The following is a 21,921-nucleotide window of genomic DNA, read 5'->3' on the forward strand; positions in this document are numbered from 1 at the left end:
GCTCTCTTATTCATGTCATATATGTAATCAATTAATATGTACTATTTATTTGATCTTCTTTTATGCTCCCTACCCCTACTACTTATGATAATATCTCCTCATTGCCACCTACCTCATAAATATATAGATAGAAAATGGAACATTTTAAAAAAAGAAATACACAAATGGATAATGTTCCAACTCTTTAGACTTTACATTCAGGATACTTTAAAAATTGGCACCACACTACCAGTCCAATCTTTGTGCCCATTACTTGCTTTGTACATCCTCTTATCTTTCTTATCTGAACTGAATTACCAGATCCCTCATTCTGCTCTTCACCATCTCCATCCCATCTTTAAGATGACTAATGCTTCCCTATATTAATTTATTCCCCTCACTTATTATTTCCTATGCCTGGAATTTCCACTAATACATTCCCTACCTCTACACACATACATGCTTGCTCATTGAATCCTTAAATCAACCTTTAAATAAAGAGTTTCTAACCTGGGATTAGTGAAATTTTAAAAGATACATATAAAAATGATATGTAGATAGCACATTTCTGATAATCAGAAGAAAAATAATAGTTGACATCTATATAGTGCTTTAAGGTTTGTAAAATATTCTACATATATTATCTTATTAGATCATCACCAAGATAGGTACTAAGGTTATAATTGTCCCCATTTTGTAGATGAGTCAATTGAAGCCCAGAGTAATAATGTGAATTGTTCAGTCACACATTTAGTCAGTGCAAGATTTGAATCCAGATCTCTGTTGACTTCATATTCAGAACTTTTCATATTATATCATGATTTCCTCCTCAAATTACCAAAAATGCTTAAAGTAATTCAATGAAATTGATATATCAAATATTAATAATAGTTATCACTTATCTTAGATGTACCATCAAAGTAAATGCATCAATTTGTTATGAAATGCTAGAACTCACTTAATATATATATGATAAGCCAAATTTATTCATCAGTTTTCTCACTACAATGAGAAAGGCATGTCTCATTCTGTTTTCTTACCAGAATATTGCATTTTGTAGATTATTTTCATAAAATTTATATTAAAAAAATAATTCCTTGAAAGGACTCTAATTATCAAATGAAATTATTAATTCATAGGTTGACTTTTCTACTAACTTGAATTGATATTTTTATAGAAGTATTATAAAGTATTTCTGTTCATAATATATTTGAATTATTTAAAAAAAGAAAACCAAGGGCATTGGAAATTGAAAAGAAATACATTGATTTCTAGACAGAGATACCATCTAGATTAGTTAACAACCCAGTACTTATAGTGTGGATTTTTACTATTAATGGGATTTCATGTAAAAACCCTAGAAAAATAAAACAATAACTCAGCAAAATAAACTTTTCCAGCAATATTTTAATTAATGAATCAAGAATGGGTACTTTTTGAGAAACATAGTAATTCAAAAATGACTACTTAAAAATAACTTTATAATATTTACCTGGAAATCAATAATGAAAAGAAACATCTAAATGTGCTACTGAAACAGTTAACAGAATTCTGGCATATTCATATGTGCATGAACTATAGAACAAAATTTTAATTATAATCTTTAATTTGATCTTCCTAGTCCCTCTCCTCTTAGCACTTCTCTGTAAAGCATGTTAACAAATGTTTCTTAATTTCTTTAGAAGGAACCAAAAGGTAAGATCCCCTTACCTTGTGCAGCACAGATAGTCCAAAATAGAAGTAAAACAATTTTTACTGCAAATTTCATTGTTTAGACCTGGAAGCAAGATACATTTAGGAGCTAAATATTGCTGAGACTGTGTAATATTCTCTTCTAACTGCTCCAATTGAAATCTTGTTTCAAGCAGAAGTTGAAAAAATCCTGCCTGAATAAAGTCCACTCACCAAATGTTCCACCTACTAGAAACTTGAGCAAAGCTAAACAAAACAAAACAAAAAAACCCTCATCTAACAAATATCAAATCACAAAACTTAACAAATCTTCACTTATTCCTTGCCAGAATTCTGAACAGAATTCTCTGTGTTTTCTCACTGTTAAAGTTGTGACCTCCACTATGATATATTATTTTAAAAAAACAGGCATGTTCTCAGTTGGATTATTTTCAAGTTCACAGATTGTGCAAAAATCAGTTAAAGGAAACTTTCTGTATAAACCCCACCTCTTATTTACTGCAACTAAATGACTACTTAATTAAATCTATTCAAAAAAGAGAGCAGTAAGAGGAAGAAAGGGAAAGTAAATAGTGACCTTGTTTTTTATAATCTTTCATTTACAATACTTCAGATTGGCCAATGCTTTCACAATTGACTCAGATAACTTGTGTAAACTTTGTGAGGAATGCAGTTTTGACCTATCCTGTTGCCTGCTTCTTTGGCAACACTTTAATTTTATTCCCACCCCAGCAATATTATATTTATTTTTAAAGCAACTGATTCCCACTCAGTCCCAATAAATTGTGTAATAATCAAAAACATGAAAAATAGAAAAACCAGTTCCTAAAGTACAAAAATCTGACAAAACACACTTTTTCCTTTTTCTCCATCCAGCATAATTTTATATGTGTTTTATTTCCCAAGTCAATGTGTTGCATTTTTTTTCTCAGTTAGGCACAGGTACTGGATTGGTTATACTACTATCAGGAAGAAAAAAAAAAGGAAACAAAAGATATAGAAAAGTAAGTTATATTTGAAATCTCAGCCATCATTTAAAATTTTTAAGTAATGTTCTCTAATGATACTTGTTTTAACAAGATATATTCATTTCATTCTTCCATTTACCCTTCCAAAACTGCCATCTTAGCCTTGCAATTATCTCTAAAGTGAATATCAGTACTTCTTATAAAACATTTACAATGTGCAAAAACACATTGAAGAAATAGAAAATTTACTAAAACAAAGTCTTGCTCTAAAGGGATTTATTATACACTACAGTCATAATTTAAATTTGGGTAAAAAAGAAAATCACATGGAACTCACTTATTTTTTTTTAAGATCCTTTTATTAGCTTTAATAACTACAAGTTTTCTCTTGATACATTTAGTATATTTGTATATCTTGGAGGAAATTTGAGGTATAGGACAATATTAAATTAATTCTAATTTAATTAAATTAATTCTAATTAATATGTTTGATCTGTTATTACAATGCATTTATTTGCTAATTTTCTTTCATCATGTTTCTATGAAACATTCTATTTATCCCATCTTTTTATTTCATTTAATTTTTAATTTTTCAAGCATTTTTTTTCCACCATGTTCTCCACTCACTGAAAAAAAAAGAGAAAGAAAAAGGCCTGTGAAATTAAGCACTGTCAAACATAACAAATTTCTATGTTGGCCAAACTCAAAAAGATGTCTCATTCTTTATTAGTTCATCATTTCTCAGTCAAGTCTTAAGTTCTCTGGAGTCATGATTGATCACTGTGTTTAGCAGAGTTCATGTCTTTTAAAAAAATATTTTTGAAAATGTTGGTATTATAGGATCAATTGTTCTCTTTGTTTCGTCCTTTATTGAGTATAATTGTTATTGCCAATTATCAGCTCTCTCTACCATTCCTTTTGCAGCTATCATTTCTGACTGACTGGAACTTAAAAAAATAAGTCATCCTTCCAGGCTTGTTTCATGGATTGGGACTTTGTGTTAGGGCCAGGCTCTGTTTACTTCTATCAGGTCTATCAGAAGGCCTATATTCCTAACCTGCTTTGTCTGGGTCTTGCTATATGTTAGATACTGAGCTCTAGGTTTTGTAAGAATCATAAGCACAGTTTTGAATAGAGAGCTGCAAATTTTCAGCAAACCCCCATGAGTTTGGAACAAGTGATTGTTCTTATTCTTGAGCTTTCTAGACTCTGGGGCTTCTATTTGCTTCTAGGCTCCATAGCTGCAAACTTGCCTCTGCTTGGTGCTCCCTGGGAAAGTAGTTGGTTCTGTAATGCCAGAGAAACTGAGGCAGGAGAGAGATTAGAGAGTTTTTAATATTTTATTAATTGGAGAGCATAATTGACTGGACAGGACTCTCATCTCAAATTATCCAGTCAGACAGAGATTAGGATGGAGAGATATACTGGTACCAAGGGATCCATGTTGGTCCCAGGGCTGGAGAGGACTGTCATCTCAAAGAATCCAGCGTCTAGCATCCAACGATGAATGGGAGAATCTCAAACTCTTAAATACCTTTTAGAAACAAAGAAGAGGGAAAGGGCGCAAAAACTTCTGTCAGGATAGTGGAGGCCATAAATCCTAAAAACCAGAGACAGGATATCTGAATACACAGAAATAAAGATGTCACTGAGGTATCTTGGAATATTTTAGGGGATATTGTAAATTCTGGAGGACAGAAAAGAGTCAGGAGGTCTACTCTCTTGTTTATCTTGCTTGCATTAATAATTTATAAGCCCAGAGCAAATGGTCCCCAATCCCTCTAAAGGGGGAATTTTACAGCTTAGGGGATTGAGACAGAACAGTTAAGGAAACGGAGACAAGGGAAATAATGCAGGAAAACTGAGTAAGGACAGTTAAAGAGAACTGTGGCAAAACAGTTCCAACTCCTTTCAGCTTTCTGGAAGTTTAAGAAGGCACAGGATTGAGTTTATGATCCACTTTTGATATGTTACTTGCCTAGAACTCCAGGCCTGAAGTTCATTCGTACTGTTTGTGATCTTGCTGGACTAGTTAAGAAGACTGACAATTGTCTCTGGTACTACAAGTGTTTTTGGACTAAGTTGGAGCTCTGGGGATTGAAATCCATGATACCAACATATACCAGAATTCCAGAGTTACTCTCTTAGTCATTTGCTTGTTTCCATGTTGTGATGGAAAGATGACTCACTATAATTTCTCCTTCATTAGCTGACTTTCTTCTTAGATTGTTTTTGGAGTAGTTCTGATCTATCCTCCTATCTCATAGACATAAAGATAAAAAGAAAATATATATTTTTAAAACCATTTCAAATATGACCTTTTTAATAAGCAAAAATTAGTTTTCCTATTTGAGTTTATAAATAGTGCTATACTTGGGTTTCAAAAAAGATTCAACTAGTGGCTTATTTATTTATTTATTTTATCTCTTGTGTTTGAAAACTAGGAAGTTATATTTTAAGAGAAAAAGTAAAACTGAACAAAACTAACTCCCCAAATTAAAAAAAAAAACTTAACTTTAAATTTCCCTTTCTAAAGAAAATCTAGAATTTAATGACATTAATTAACAACAATTAGGTCTAGGTTGGAGAACAAAAAACACAAGATGCAGCAGTTACTCAGATTTGTTTTTACTGATGATGGTAATACTAATACTCATTATTTTTTCAGGCTTATTTTAATGACTAAAAAACAATTTGATCCTACTTCTATTCCTATTAGCTTAACATTGACTTGGAAATATATAATATTTCTATTACTATTACTAAATAGTAAAATAATCGTACCAAATTTACAACTTGTCATGAATCCTATTTAAAGAATGAGGTGACAGTGATGATGATGGTAATGGTGGTGCTGATGTTGATGGTGGTGAAAATGATGTGGTATAGCTCCTGGGGAGAATGTAGCAATAGGCCTAAGTTTGTCCAGACTTGGAAGTGCCACAAACAATGCTGGCTGTCGGATAATAAACTGTTAGTAATAACAAAGTTTCTGAGGCAATCTAAGCCAAGGAATTCATTAGTGGGGTGCAACTCCACCTCTAAACCACAGATGTCAAAGATGGGATACAACTTCACTTGTAAGCTCTAGAATTCAATACTACTAAATTCCACCTTTAAGACTACTTCTCAATTCTACTTAAAAGTCATAGAATTCAATAATGGGTACAATTCCCACCTCTGCCACTACTCAGTTCTACCTCTTAGTCATAAAATTAGCATATCAGTAACTTGAAATATCTGATCTTTCTTTTTTTCCTATAAATTTATCTTCTTGTTTCTGATTCTTTGCTAAATGCTTTATGGAACTTAGCCCACTGTTAGCAGCATAATAAATCTTTGTCCCTTAACTTGGAGCCAAACTGAGTTTGTGAATTCTTTTGCCATACTCACAACACCAACCTGGGGACCCCATTATTGTTGGAATGTCTTCTGTCTCAACAAAAACATCATTTCAAAACGAATGCATATTACTAATGCAATTGTACTGATACATTTTTAAAAATTAAGAAAATTATTTTTAATTGATGTCACCATACAAAATACTCATACTCTATAAAGTCTCTAAGTCTCTCCAGTTGTCTTGATCTATGTCTTACAACAGGATCCAGATGGATCTGGAGGGGAAAGTGAGGCAGGTTAACTTGCACTGCCCTCCCTCACTTAAATCCAATTCACTTGCATATCCTAGCATCACATCCCTGAGGTGATAGCATAGTCTTCTTCAAAAACAAAGGACAAACAACAACCTCTGTGAGTAAAATTGGCCCACAAACTGGAATTGATCAATTAAGAGACTCCCTCTTTTTCCTTCCCTTCCTTCTTTTATCCCTCCCTCCGTCCTATCCTTCCTTCTTCCTTTGTATCTCCAGGGCCTAGAACAATGCCTGAAATTAAGATATTTCAAATATGTTTCTTGAACATGTTGAATTGAAAGCTATGATAAATTTATCATTCGTATGTCATAGTTTCAGGCTGTACGAGATAGCTATGATTGAATACCACAACTATAAGACAAGAACTTGCTCCAATCATTATTTGTCATTTGGATTTTTTTTAGCAGAAATATCTATGTATTATCTATGTTTATATAACAATACTAGTTACAAGATTTGGAAGCATCAGGGACAACTTTGATTCACTGAAATTCAATTTCTATGGTATTAAATATATATATATATGAAAAATGGATAGAGAATAGGAAACTGAATGTTGAGTAAGATTATCAGAAGCAGCATTAATGTTTTTCTTATTATATTCTGGAGATACAAATATATATAAGATAATGATCTTCTAAAGTATTTGTAATAGAGTAGAGAGATAGGACATATATGTTAAAAAAGGGAAATAATAATAGCTAATATTTATCTAACACTTATTATATGCTCAATACTCTGCAATTATTATTAGCTCATTTGTCCCTCACAACCCTACCAGATAGGTCTTATTATTGTCCTCATGTTATAGATGAGGAAATTGGGACAAAAGAAAGTTAATGATCTTCCCTTGGTCACTTAACTTGTAAATGTCTGACAATGGATTTAAATTTAGGTTTTGTTGACTCTAGGTCTATCACTGTATGCACTGCACAGACTAAGAAGGCATATGTTTCAGTTTACATGAGTGGGAGAGAAAATAAATACTTCAGGTATATCAAAGAGAAGAGGATCATGGAATGCTGGGGTTGTCCAGAAAGTCCAGAATTGGAGCAGACTTTTAAGAAAAGTAGAATTAGTGTTGGAGAGAACAGAGAAATTGTGTAGCAGGAATTTTTGCTGAGTAAGAAGGATCGACTTTTGATAGATAGTGAATGAATGTTTCAACTTAATTCAGTAGGCATTTATTAAGCATTATTATATGCTTAGCATTATGCTAAGTAATGGAACTACAAAGAGAAAAGCTTCCTTCAGAAGCTTACAGTTTCTACATAATGTTGCCCTGACCAATATTGTTTTTACAATAATGTCATTACATTTTATTCAAAACCAACAAATTGTGGTAAATCTGATGGTTAACTCAAAGTTTCTCAAATTATGGATTGCGAGCCCATATGGGTAGTGTCACTGAATGTAGGGACCACAAAATTATGATTATCAATAAATGTTTGATTAGCATATTTATTTTATATACCCAAGATCATGTAAAATTGTGTTGGGCAAAAAGGGTATGAGAGTGGAAAAAAATTTGGAAAGCCCTGGTCTGACTCTGTAACATTATTTCCTTGAATATTATATTTTCTTTGAACAAATTCATGATATTGGGTAGGCTAGCATTCAACATGTTTATAATTTGGGGTCCATAAATATTTGTGAATTATAGATTTTAATTCCTTTATGTATTGGGAAATAACATTTAGCTTGAAGATAATGAAGAGACAAAGTTATTATTTTTTAAAGAAGTGTGTGGTAAAACAGAGTGATAGATGTTACAAAATGACCCAATCTAGTGGTTGTGAGAAAACATTAAGAGCAGCTGTTCTATCATGACATATGGCATGTTTATCATTCCACTCACCTACTGAATCTCTGCCACTTGGAAATTATTTGTACATCTGCTCAGATAGATATAATTGGTAGATTCTCTTTGGAAGTTTTGCTAGTGGTATTTGCATTTGACACATCCTTTTAATTTACTCTTTATGTTTCAGGCCTACCTTAGCTTTCATAGATTTGTAAGTCTATCCCTGGCACAAGCAGTGTCTTATCTAACCTTTATGTTCATAATTAAAGCTTTTGTTTAACCCTAATCTTTGTCTAAACTTAATCTTGTCTGAATTCATAGTCCTGTCCATAATTGAGCTAGTGCAAATCCTTGATTTCCTTTGCCCTGGTTCAAACAGTATTATCTTAAAATATGAAATATATTGAATCATGCTGAAATTTTCAATGGACTTAAATCAACCTTAGAAATGAACTTAAATAGATCCATAGCACTACAAACTTTTTAAAAAAATCATCCATCGATTTGCATGCGATAGTGGATATACAGATGACTTTAAAACTAAGAAGATCTCGGTTTGAACTCTCTGCCTTTGATACATACTGATTGTGTGATCCTGGTTAAGTATCTTCCTTTCTTAACACTCTGCCTAACAAACTGTTTCAGACAATGAGTGGCCACAAAATTTCCAACCTTCATTGGTAGAAGGAGATCCCTCATCTGAGAATTCCTTTTACTAATAAAATCAGAAATCCAGTCTCTTTCCCTGTTTTTCTTCCTAATGTCTAGAATTATATGATTAATTGGAATCAGGTAATTATGACTACAAAAACAGGCTGTGATTTAATTTAATTTGTATTTACATTAAACACTAAAATTTAGTGCTATGATTTCTCATTTCAAAACTATAGTTTTAGAAAGTCAGATAAATTATTTACTGAATCATATCAGAAGACTTTAGAAAAAAGTGAATTGTGATATGCTCTCATGGGTTGAAAGGAAATGTTTAAATGTTAAAGGAATCTAAGTTCATGTTTAGTGGATAAAATACGAACCTTTCTTCTTGATATATGACTCCAATGGACATCATATCAAAGAGGAGGCTCCAATTTTAGTTTCATCTCTTATTTAGATGTCTTATTGAATCCTGCACTTAAAAGAGAAAAAGAACTTCGCAGCAGGTGAAATATAACTTAAGAAAGAAAACCTTTGACTGAAAAATGGAAATTTTCTCAAATTTCCAAAGATCACAAAATGTCATTCTAAAAGAACTTCCTAAATGACAGTTTTACACAAAGCCACCATCTCTTGCAGTTAACAGAAGGCAATAAGGTTTGAAATTCAATACGAGAATTAGCATTTCATTTGACCAATAGGGGGAGAACTCTACTCATTCCCTGAGAATACTATCCAGTTTTCTCATTTAAGATATTTTTGCAGTGAAATGATTAGAAATAATTTTATCATTGATGTGATGATTGATGGTTTAAAATGTGGAGTTTGGCACCAAATATCGTGGCTCAGGAACCAAAATCATGTATGTGATGGAGACACCAGATGATACAAGAGTTGGGGTTTGGTCATGTGAAGAATTCAGAATGGCCATTCTTTTTTGGGAAAAGGTAGATTTATTTAGGGAAGTGGTTACAGACAAAATTAAGGGATATATTAGACACCAGGAATGGTAAATATGAAATAGAGTGGGAGAGCATATAAAGGGATTTAAATAATTAATGATGGAAAGTACAAGTTTCCTAGTGGAACTTGCCATTTCCCAGGAGAAAGGAAACACCCCATGAGGTTGGAGCATGCCCTTAACTGGCAGGCTAAATCCTGAAAGGGGCATAACACCCCCAAAAGAGTGAGTGAGTTATAAGGAGGAAAAATGGGGTTGGGAATAGTGGAATTAGGAGAGATGCTATGTGGCATGGGGCAAGGGGAAGGGAAAAGACACCAGGAGGTACAGTGCCATGGTGGACTGACCCAAAGGAAAGCAGCAGCCATGGGATGGAATTTTACAGGGAAAATTTAATGTAAGGGACATGACTGAGATTTCTGACAAGACATGGCAAAATGAGACTGTTCCAGACCTCTGCAGGAAGTGAGTCTTAGGAGTCTGACATAGCTTAGATTTCAGGCTGGATCACTTCCCCAAAGATGGAATTATGGTGCTAAACTGTTTTCTACCAGAGCTTCTCCCTGCCAGCCTCAGAGATCAATTCCTCTGCTAACCACACCTAATACTGAAGACTTCATCAATCATAGTCTCCAATTCTTTTTACATTAAAACTTAGCAATTTGAACTCTATCCAGGATAAAAATGCCATATAGGAAAGTACAAAGATTAGGGTATTACTGCTTGTACATAATTGACCTGAAAAATAAAATAAACATTTATGTTTTGTTCCACTTAGTGATTCTAGATCTGGGACATATTTTAATGATGTCTTCCTTCTATAGATTATTGGGATGAGAATTACTACTCCAACATAAAAATCATGGAATACTTACTTGTCTTATACAAGATTAAAAAAATTTATTTTTCTGAACATTGGAACTAAAGAAAAAAATGGCAGCAAGAAATTAATTCTCAAATTGTAGTAGCACAGCTGGGTAACAATTCCTCTGCTTTTAAGGAATGATGTTCAAAGTCAAATGTGATTTGTTTTTGAGAATCTAATGGTTGCTGGAGATTGTTGAAGTCCTGAATTAGCAGTATCTTACAAATAGGTAGGACAGAATAGTCTTTCAGGCTAAATGAAGTCTGCGTGGGATAGAGATCACCTGCTCAAATAAATCAAGGAGATTTCTCAAGATAAAAACAGAAAGAAATTTTATTACAATCTTCTGAGAAAGGATATCTCCCTTCCAACAAGCAGTCAGACAAGGAGAGGTGAGGTACAGGAAGCAAAGAATGATTATATTCAGGTCTAGGGTAACAGTCTTTATAGGCTGGACCTTTGCTGTGATTAGTCTGGACAAATGACCTCACATTCTAAGTCATAAATGAGGAAAAACCTCTAAGCCAATGGCATCTTTAGGATGACTAAATTACCTTATATGGGAGTTTTAATGCCAAGGTGGCCCTAACTTAGTCTCACAAAGAAAAGAGCTATATGATCACATTTTTTGTAAACCACATGATTTCTGGAGAAAGAAATTTGGGCCTAGGACACAGCTGACCTTCACTCAATTTTGAGAACACTATCTCCATCTTGTAAGATAGCTTTTACAATTCACTTCATTCAAGCCTGATAAATGTGTCTGTTTAATCCTTCTGTCATTTTGAGATCCAACCACCATAATGATAAATGATTGATAAACTATCTCAATCTTCTACAAATGGAGCTAGCTATAAAGCAAAACTCAACTGCATTATGTTCCCAATTTAATTTTAACTATGACATATTTATAAATATGAAAAAATGCATTTGGAATATGGAAAGTTGGAAATACACTAAGATGTCTTTTCAAAAATAATGTGGCAAAAAATGTGTGTCTAAGTAGTAAACAGAATAATAGATTGCAAAGCTGATTTAGTCACTTAACATAAGTACTTTTTTTCTGGTGTAGATTTGCTTTTCTACCATGTGCTGAATTTGAATGATAATTTTTCCCCCCATAGAAAATAAATCGGGGGAAGGAGGATGAAAACTGGATTTGGTCCACTGATTTCAGTGGAAGAGGGAAATTCTAGTCTGAAAAATTCGCCCACTGATATAAATTAGCAACATATCTATCTTATATAATCCTAAAGAGTTTTCCCTAGGCACAAAGAGGTTAAGTAACTTTCTTAAAGTCCCCAAAGGCGTAAATATCAAAAACAGGGGTTAAAATTGCATCTACTTCATGCTAACTAGTGGGAGAAATGGATGGGCATTTGGTTTCCGCAGTTATGAAATGAAACTTAAAAAACTGAAACCCACAGGGACATCAAGGAATAATCAAGGATGGAAGCTATCTTCCCCCAAAAGAATGTAAGCTCCTTGGGAGTAGGGACTGACTTTTGTTATCAGGGGTGGTGGCTTGAGATTTGAAAAGAATCTTTTATTCTTTGTCCTTAGTCCTCCTCTGTTACCTTCCCCTCCCTTCTAGAATGGAAGCTTCTTGGGGGCAGGAACTGGCTATGTAATGAGAGGTAGAGATTTATGTCAAATACCTTCTATAATATCCAATTAATGGAGAATCAGGGGAGGAACCTGTGCTTCAGAATAGGAAATAAAATGCTGCCTTTGGAGTTTCAAAGTTGTGCTTAGTCATCTAGGCACCCCTTCTTACAAGAAGGTAAAATAAACCTTTCCTGTATTCATCAGTGAGTCAGCAGAGTTCTTGGTAAGATATTTTGTGTCTTACACTAGCTTTATAGTTAGTACATCATGCTCATTCTTTTTACTTTCTAATGTGCTGTCTTGAAGTTCTCATACTGTTTTTCACTGGGCAAGAGATCTTGGCTGGAGGTGTTGCTTTTCTGGAATTTGCATAGCATGGTGAATGTATATAGTCCCTACCTTGTGGACTATGTTTACATCCTTGGCTAGCAATTTGTAGACTCTTTCAGAAAGAACCAGAACCCTTATGAAAAGACCAACAGAAAGCCTCTTTGCTTCTGCTTCTTCTGAGTATTAGCCATTCTACTTACAATCTCTGACACAGCAGGATCACCTCTAGGCTCAAAGTCCTCTTTCCTTATAAGTGTTTAACATACATTTTTGGAATTTAGGAATATATGTCCCTAAAATAACCTCTCTAGAATGTGTAAGCACAACTTTTCCTCCAGTTACTCACTTCTCTTGCAATAACTCATGGTTGATTAGAGAAGGAAAGGATGGGGTGGAAAAAGAAATTCCTCCTTCCCTACTTGAGGAATTCTAATTATGAGTCCTCCAGAATTTAGAAATTCATTAAGAGTAGAAATTTCCCCTTAATTTTCCTCTCCAGTCTCTCAACCAGACACTGTCCCTCCTTCCATACTCCTTTTAAAACCCTCGGTCTCTCCCATTTGCCTGAAAAATTCTTACTCAAAGGCAAGTCCATTGTCTCTGCCAATCATCAGTCTCATTTCCTGATGTTTTCATATGTAAATTAAACACTCAAAATCTGAAAAGGTTTTTTTGCCTCACATTCTTAGAAACTGCAAAAATGCTTATTCCAGATCTGATCCTCTATAATTTTACCAAATTGTTTGGAAGACTCAATTGGTCAGGCTTCCCCTGATCACCATTCTATCTCCTACCTACTATGAAAACATAATGTTAAAGTAAAATGAGTTTCTTTTACATTTTAATTCTAGTTTATATAGAATTTTAAATTCCCTTAGATCTTCAGCAAACATAGATGAAGCACAATCTAAATCAGAAAGCTATCAGATTTTGGAAAGAAATAACCCAAGGTCTTTTGGTTTTGACCACAAAACCTACAATTTCTGGTAGATCTCGAGCTCAGAAGTTCTGACCTTCAGTGGGCTATGATAGTGGAATGTAGCACTAAAATCAGCAACAATATGGCAAAATCCTGGAGAGGAAGGATCAGCTTCCCTAAGGACAAGTGAAATAGTTCAGGTCATAAATGGAGAAAGAAAAATCTCTCAGGATGATCTATAGTGGGATCACTATCAGTAGTTGCTACATTTTCAGACAGTGAGATGGAGAGGCCCAGTATTAAATAGACAAAAAAAAAAAAATAAGAGCTCAATAACTGTCTTAGAGAGTTTCCTGAGCCCCAGAAAGGTTGTGAATTGACCAATATCATGAAAGTATCTTGAGAGGTGGCATTTGAACTGAATTCTCTTTGATTTTAAATCCATTTTCTGACCTCTTCTCTATATTACATTGCTTATCAATGGCAATCAAAGAGAAATCACAAAAATTTAATGCAATTTTCATGAAACTGCTGCTTATAAATTGATATACTCTGGTGTAATAGAGATTTAAAGATTTCAAGCTAGAAAGGTGTAAAAGTTGAGCCAGACCTAAAAAGAATGTTATATTTTAGACTAATAAAAAGAATAGGGCATTCTAGATATGATAATACCTAGAATTTCAGTTAGGGTTTCATCAAATTTAGTTAACTCAAAGAAACCTCCTCTGGGGATCTAGCAATGCCTAATGGTAAGGAGAATGGTGCCCATATTACTTATGTAATATCATGAACATATAAAACATGATTTAAAATTCAGACTGAAACTGAAACTCTGAGCAAAGTCTATTTAGGGGTCTAGTTGTGGGCTTGGTTATTCCCTACTTAACTGCTGCTGGAACTCTCTATATATCAGATTCAAAATAGATCTTCATTCTGTTATCTCTTCAATATTAAATCTTGCTCTGATCTAGTAAGAATAGATTATCATAGACTCTTTAGCCATTTATTGTTTATTTAGCTAGCTACTTTATTCTTCATTATTCTTCATAACCTTTAGTCTAACTTGTCTATCTCTTCTTGTAGCATTATTCAACAAAAGACTTATATTCAAACAATTAATAACTGGAACCCCATTATAAAGTAACAGAAAAATAGAGGAACTGCCATTTAGTGAAGGCATCTACTATCATTTCATAACCCTCTCCCTGCGATAGTGGCAGGTTCACCAGTGATTTACAAGTGATAAAATTCACCAACATTGTTTCCTAGGGTTATTAAAGAATGGAAATAATTTGAAAAAAATATTGCTTTTTCCCAATTGAGTCCACAATCTAGGTACAGAGTTCATAATTTAAATATCCTATGAACATCATAATGGACACAAGGACACCAGAAATTTTAGCTGCTAGTATGTGGTTAATCTCCATTTCTTTTTTTAAAGATATATTTATGCATGAGCAAATATATAAAGGGAAGGTAGATGGCACAGTGGATAGAATGCCAGGCCTGGAGCCAGAAAGACATCTTTCTGAGTTCAAATCTGACCTCAGACACTTACTAACTATGTGATCTTGAGCAAGTCACTTAACTCTACATGCCTCAGTTCCTCATCTATAAAATAAACTGGAGAAGAAAATGGTAAACCATTTCAGAATATTAGCCAAGAAAACCCTAAATGAGACATGACTGAAATGATGAAACAAATTTATAAAACCCTGTTCATAATAAATTCCCTTATCATAGAGGCTAAGGAATAATTGTCTCAGAGACAGCTTAATACTCTTCAGACTAAGTGAATAAATTTAACATGATTGCTCAAGAAAATCACTATGTTATCCAAGTATAACATGACTTTTCCTTTTTCTACCATCAAATTTATCCTATTCTCACTTCACTCTTTGCTCAGTCCAAGGAAACCATGTCTCCATTTCATCATTAAATATATATAGATATACATATGTGTGTATATATGTAGATATTTATACATAAACATACACACATAAACATAGACATACAAAATATGTATCTATTTATAATATATGTATCCACATATGCCTATAGTAACAAAAGTCACCAATACAGTATATGTATGTATACATATATATATTAAACACCATGTTTCTATTTTGGCCAGAAATCCTGAGGGTCTTCTCCTCTGAGTTTGATTTTTTTGGGGCTAAGTAGAAAAGGACATTTTTTTTTTTTGCTTCAATTTTTACCTAGCCTTAATTACTGAATGGCCATTGCTTCAGTCAAACTGAAACCTGTGAAATAACTTAGCTTAAAAGTAGACCAAGGTCTCCCACTGCATGTAGGGCCATCTCCAATCATCTTGATCTTATATTGCCATTGGACCCCATGGCTCTGGAGAAGAAAGTTAGGCTAGTGACTTTGCACAGCCCTCTGTTACTTAAATGCAATTCACTTTCATGTCATGGCGTCACCTCCCTGATGTCATGTTCCTCTTTGAAAACAAAGGACAAACACCACCAAAATATATTCAGATATGCATATACATGTATATTTATAGAAAATACATTATCACAATAGCATGCATATGTATATACATATGTATTAATATAGATCTCTATATATATTACTTACTATATAAAAATGGTCCCTGTTTTCAAGGAACTCATTCTACTAAGGGCAACAACATAGGAACTGCTAGATACAAACTATAAATAAGATACTTATAGGATAAATTGAAAATAGAAGAGAGGCATTAGCATTGAGTGATTGGGAAATACTTCTTTCAAGGAAGCATGAATGAATGACACAGCTGCATTTATATAGAACAAAGGATATATAACCATATTCAAAATCATCATCTGGCTAAAAACTATCTTCCCACCTATCTCTTGCCTAGAAATAGATAGATAATAGATAGATATATTAAAATTATAGGGATCCAAACAATAAAACAATCAAAGACTACATGTGGAGAGAAAGTTTCAGGGTCTTATAAGCAAAATATATACAGAAAACAAGAGATTTAATGAAAAAGCAGTAATTAAGAGTTTACTGTGCATGAGACAATAAAATTTAGACTGCCCTGATAGCACTTGAAATAGCTAAGTTTATCACTTAATTAGAAAGATTGGATGAAGAGAGGAATCGGCCTTGTGGATTTCATGAATGTAGGAAATTCAAAAATAAGAAAACTCATTCTACCAATACATATTGGCATCTGCCCCATAACTGATAGTTTTAAAGGGCTGTTCATAACAATGAGAGATTGTACTCTTCAGGATGTTAACTTAGGTCTTCTGGTTCCAAGGACAGCTCTCTAGTTATAATGCTGTGCTCCTTCTCATAAAGAATAATTAGTTTAAATTTAAAACTACAAGATGGTTGATCTTCCTTCTTCCTATAATTGAATCCTAAGTAATCTTTTCTTAATCCCTTACACTAACTCACCCCACCCTTCCCACTATATACACAGATCTCAAAGTGTCCTGCATTTTTTTCCTCTCTAGTATACTGGGATTTTGAGGATAAACAAAAATTTACTCATTACAATTCTTCAAAGAGCTCATAATGTGTGAATATGAGACTGTAATATTTGTACTACTCAATTAAATATATTAGCATTTCCATTTTTCATAAAGGAACCAAACAATGGATTAGTACAATGACTAACCAATCAGGAGGACTTCTAATGCCCAGCACTGCTTGATATACTGGTGGTTCTTTGTGAAGTAAACTTTAGCTAAACTCAGAGATGTCTGTAATTTGCTTAATTAGCTAAACTCAGAGATGTCTGTAATTTGCTTAAATCATTCCTGACCAATTCATAGAGAAAAGAAAATATCTTGCTTTCTGCCATCTAAAGAACAAAATTCCCCCTACCTTCTAATTTATTATATTTATAAATATCTTCTCCCTAGACTCTCACTTCCTGCATGACTTCCCAATTTATTGTATTTCTCCCTTAACTCTGATTTAGTCATAAATACCTCAAAAAGTAAAACTAAAAATATATAAATACCTCAACTTTTCCCATTCCCTCTGATCAGAACAGTATCTAACCTCTCCATCTTGCAAGCTTCTCAGGCAATTAATGCAGTTCTGGAACTTTGATCATTATTTGTGGAAGGATATGTTAACCTGTATCCCAGGCCATCACTCCTTTATGTGTTTTGTTATTGTTCCATTGCTTCAGTTTTGTCTGATTCTTCCTTATCCCATTTTTTTTTTTTTTTTGGCAAAGATACTACAGTATCTTTCCTTCTCCACTTCATCTTACATATGAGGAAACTGAGGCTAATAAGGTAAAGTTATTTGCTCAAGGTCACACAGTTAGCAAGTTTCTAAGGCTAGATTGGAAATGGGGTCTTCTTGTCTTCAGTCTATTAACTCTATGCACTGTCCCACTTTGCTATCCTTCTTTATGTGTTATTTTACCCAATTAAACTCTAAACATTTCAAAACCAGGGATTGTTTATGTTTTTGTATCTGTGTTCTCACTTTCAATGTCCCTGAATGTAGTGTTCTTGGTTGATTTTCTGGAGATCTCTGGACCAGCCTACCTTTTCAGTAGATTAATCACTATGAGAATAGCCACGTGTTAAAGTCCAAATCTAGTTTCCTTGCCTGGGGCCTGGGCCAGCTTTCTGGAGAGCCTTTCAGACTGGCTTTGGTCTCAGTGGGGAAAGTTCAGGAGGCCAGCCACCAAGGTGGTATGAGATGAAGTGAATGAATTTGTCTCTCAGTCCCTGGATCCTCCAGGATCCAGGAGCCTGACTGAAGATGGAATGAATCTTGTCCAGTCCTTGCTGACTATTATATACTCTATTATAATTACATTATCATAGGTGGGAATCTTACGGAACTGTATTAAGTACTAAGTACATGTACTGAACTAGAGAACTATTAATCACCATGCTAAACTAGATAACCATTGTCTTTATCAATTCCACAAAGTTAGCACCTTATAAGAATCCTTGTTTTAAGAACAGAGTTCTGGCCCATAACACCTGAAAAACTTTGAAACTGATTATATGACATGGGAGATATTTAGCACAGGAGTCTCCAGCATGGGATGCCCTAACAAAAAAAGATCTGTGCTCTATGAGCAAAGCAAAATTAAATTCAAAGAAAAATGAGAAATGCAAATTTAAAGTATCTACCCCAAATGTTCACATGTACTATTTGTGCTGGACCTGCAGTAGAACATTTCACATTCATATTGGTCTGATATAGCCAGCTGGTTGAACACAGTGTGACTCGACTCTAACATAATGAAATCATTTTGGTCCTCTTTCAGAACAAAGGACAACAACCAATCCTCAGGTGTGATAACATTCATTCCTTTAGTGAGTTCAGCCAGAGACAAAGAGTTTACTCTATGGACCAGAGATTACTCATTGGTGTTTACATCATCCCCTCCCTTTCAGTGATCTCTTTTTCTCCCTTTTCAATTTGCTCAATTTCTTCCTATCTTTACTTTTCTTTTATGAAAACCAGTCTTCAAGAAAGTAATATGCACTAAGATGCAAAATGTCAACCTGAATTTTTTTATGAAAACAGTCAATGCAGTCAAATGGAGGTCTTTAATCAGGGCAGAGGGGTTATAGTTTGTAGTAACATATAGCAAATACTGAACTATTCAAGGAGGCTGGGAATGGGATTTATACAAAATTCCGAAACAGAGAGAAGACTAGGCTGCAGGTAGGAGGAGTCAGGCATCTCACAGTTTCAAATAATTTATTTTATACACATGCCAAAGTCTATAAAAGAAACTTGAGAATCTGGGGAGGGGAAAATTTAGGAGATTTACAAAATTGTCAGAGGCCAGAGTAGAATGTCTGGTCAGTCCCTGAAAATTCATTGGCCTGGGCAATGAAACCACTTCAGAATCAGTCAGTATTTAGTCAATTGTGCTTACATTCTCCAATTGATAAATGGTCAAAGTTTACACACAATTTTAAGATGAAGAAATTAAAGCCATCTATGGTCATAAAAAATGATGTAAATCACTATTAATTAAAGAAATGTAAATTAAAACAACTCATCTCACACCTCTCAGATTGATTAAGATGACACTAGATGGTGTTCTGGATCTACAAGAATGTCAGAGGTTAAAATGGGCCTCCCATACAGAAGTTCAAGGGACTAAGCTTAATGTTTTTCCAAGGTACAATATGGATTCTAAGAAGTCCTAATGGGAGGTTCTTCACCCAATTCTCTCCTCTCCAGGAATAGTTTATAAGGACTCGCTTAAGGGTGTGATTCATTTTCTCTACCTTCCCTGAAGACTGAGGCCACTAGGAAGAATAGAGATGATAAGTAATCTTAAATGCCTTAACCACATTTTGAGTTATTTGAGAAATGAAGGTTGGGCCATTGTTGCTTTGCAAAGAGCTGGGCATGCCAAAAACAAGTTCCCACTAGCTTGCCTGTGGATCAGAAGCGGGACTGAGAGTGTTTGGAATCACCCAGAAGGAGAAAGGGTGTATCCTCTTTCTTGGGCAAGGGCTTGTTCCTGCAAGCTATATGAAGGGGTGAAAGAATCAGGGAGTTGGGGAATTAAAGGCGCCATGGTCAGGGACAGACAGGCAGCAGCATGGGCAGTTGAATCTGCAAGCCTATTTCCCATAGCCTGAAGTGAATCCCCCTTCTGGTGTCCTTCACAAAATATAATAGAAACCTTTTTAAGTCCATGGACAGCTTGCAATGTTTGTGGAATTTCCCCTGCATATTTAATGGAGGAATTATTTATTCATTTTTCCTGTCAAAAGTCCCTTTTCATTCCAGATAGCTTTATGAGCATGCAAAATATGTCAGTATAGATGTTTGCTGTCATTCCTTTCTCTAATTCTAAAATTCTGTGAGGATAAAAATGCTCTGAACCTGGTGGGAGGGTTAGAATGTTCAATGATTGGCCTACGGTGAGTTTAGAAGCTTCCTCAATTATTAGAAAGGTTGAGAAAGCTAGTTTCACTCCAAAGACACCAAGTTTCTTTGAGAAGGAAGCAAGGGGTCTGGAATAGGGTCTTAGATATTGAGTCGGGAACTCTAGAGCCAGGCCCCATCTTCCATCAATGTACAGCATAAAAGGCTTTAGATAAGGCTCAGGGTGGGGCAAGAGATTAATTTAGCTCTCAAGATTTTAAAAAGCTTTGGCCTGATCAGGGGAATTGTGTCAGGACCTTGAATAGAATCATAGAAGGGCATAGCAATAACTAGTTAGGTATAAAATCCAGCCCATGTCCACAAAAGTACACAATGATTCAGGGAGTGATTAACAGTCTTCATGCAATGATGCAAAAGGAAGCATCTTTAAGAGTTAAAGTAGGAAACCATTGTGTCCCCTAGAATACTTGTACTGAGCTCATGGCTTCTACTGACCATTTGCTCTGATTATATTAATTTGCTATAAGAGCAGACAGCAGCGACATAATTATATAATAGCATCAAAACAGGTCCTTCAGGCTTCAGCCTGAGAGCACATACGTGACAAGATTAAGTATTCTTAGATCTGTTTGACAGCAGATCTTGCAGTAATGATTCTACCTTATAGTCAGACTCAGGAATAATCAGGTGAGAAACAAAGAAACAGAACTGGGAATCTGAGTCAGAAGGATCCCATATTAAGCAGAGCCTAAGGTTGTACTCCCAACTCTTGCCCATATAAGACAGCCACCTATGACAATTCAGGAATACATTCCTATAGGTAATTCTGGTATTTCTCTGGAATGATGAATTACTGGTTAATGATCAGGCAATCAAATTCAAAACTCAAAAGAATATCAGTTACAGTCCCCAAAGATTTTATCTCTAATAGCAAATTCTTCTAATTACAGTTTAGGACTATATATGTTATATTTAAAAGTTTACCTGGACTTAACACACATGAGGTTTTTATTTCACATGTTTTTTTTTTTAAATTTATCTTGGTGTAAACTATCAATCATTAAACAAGCTTATAGATTCTCAGTAAAAACATTCCTTGTTTAGGAACTACAAATCCTAAACAAGCTCATTTCTCTTTAGCCTGATGATTTCAAGAAAACTGGCAAGCTTACAAATTAAGGGAGGGTGGAAAGAGACCCCAGAGAAGGGGCTGACCTTACTGTTGGTCACCAAACTATTCTTTGTGTTTTCATGGGCTGTACTGTTTGCTACCTCTCTCCCCTTTTTGAAGGGGGAAAAGTGTATGCAACACCTCATACCTGGAAGTAAATTGTTAAGGCTTTCATATCATCCCTCTTGTTCCTCACACAGTACTTACTAACTTTAGATTTAATATGATGACAATAATTCCAAATAAATCAGTAACAATTTTAGAATTTTATTAAGTAAAAGCCAAATAGCCTTACCTGTAATTCTATTCCCTTAAATAAGTTTCCCTTTTGTTTTAGGGAGAAAACAAGATAATTATTAAAATTGAGATAGAAAGATTTTAAAGTTGACTTAACTTTAGTTAATGAGATTCCCTAAATTCTGATCAAATGTTTTAGACAAACTAAATTGCCATTTG

The 21,921-nt window shown here is 34.3% G+C and overlaps 1 protein-coding gene across 1 annotated transcript in view; it reads right to left on the reverse strand.

Moving 5' to 3' along the window:
- Positions 1–2,166, reverse strand: part of LOC127562765 (complement factor H-like) — a 118,011-nt gene extending 115,845 nt beyond the window's left edge. The window contains exon 1 of the mRNA XM_051998718.1: positions 1,690–2,166. Coding sequence (XP_051854678.1) covers positions 1,690–1,747 — 58 coding nt within the window. The 5' untranslated portion in view covers positions 1,748–2,166. The remainder of the gene's footprint in view (positions 1–1,689) is intronic.
- Positions 2,167–21,921: the final 19,755 nt, after the last annotated feature.

This window comes from Antechinus flavipes, chromosome 4 (genome assembly GCF_016432865.1).
Source record: "Antechinus flavipes isolate AdamAnt ecotype Samford, QLD, Australia chromosome 4, AdamAnt_v2, whole genome shotgun sequence".
Taxonomy (NCBI): domain Eukaryota; kingdom Metazoa; phylum Chordata; class Mammalia; order Dasyuromorphia; family Dasyuridae; genus Antechinus; species Antechinus flavipes.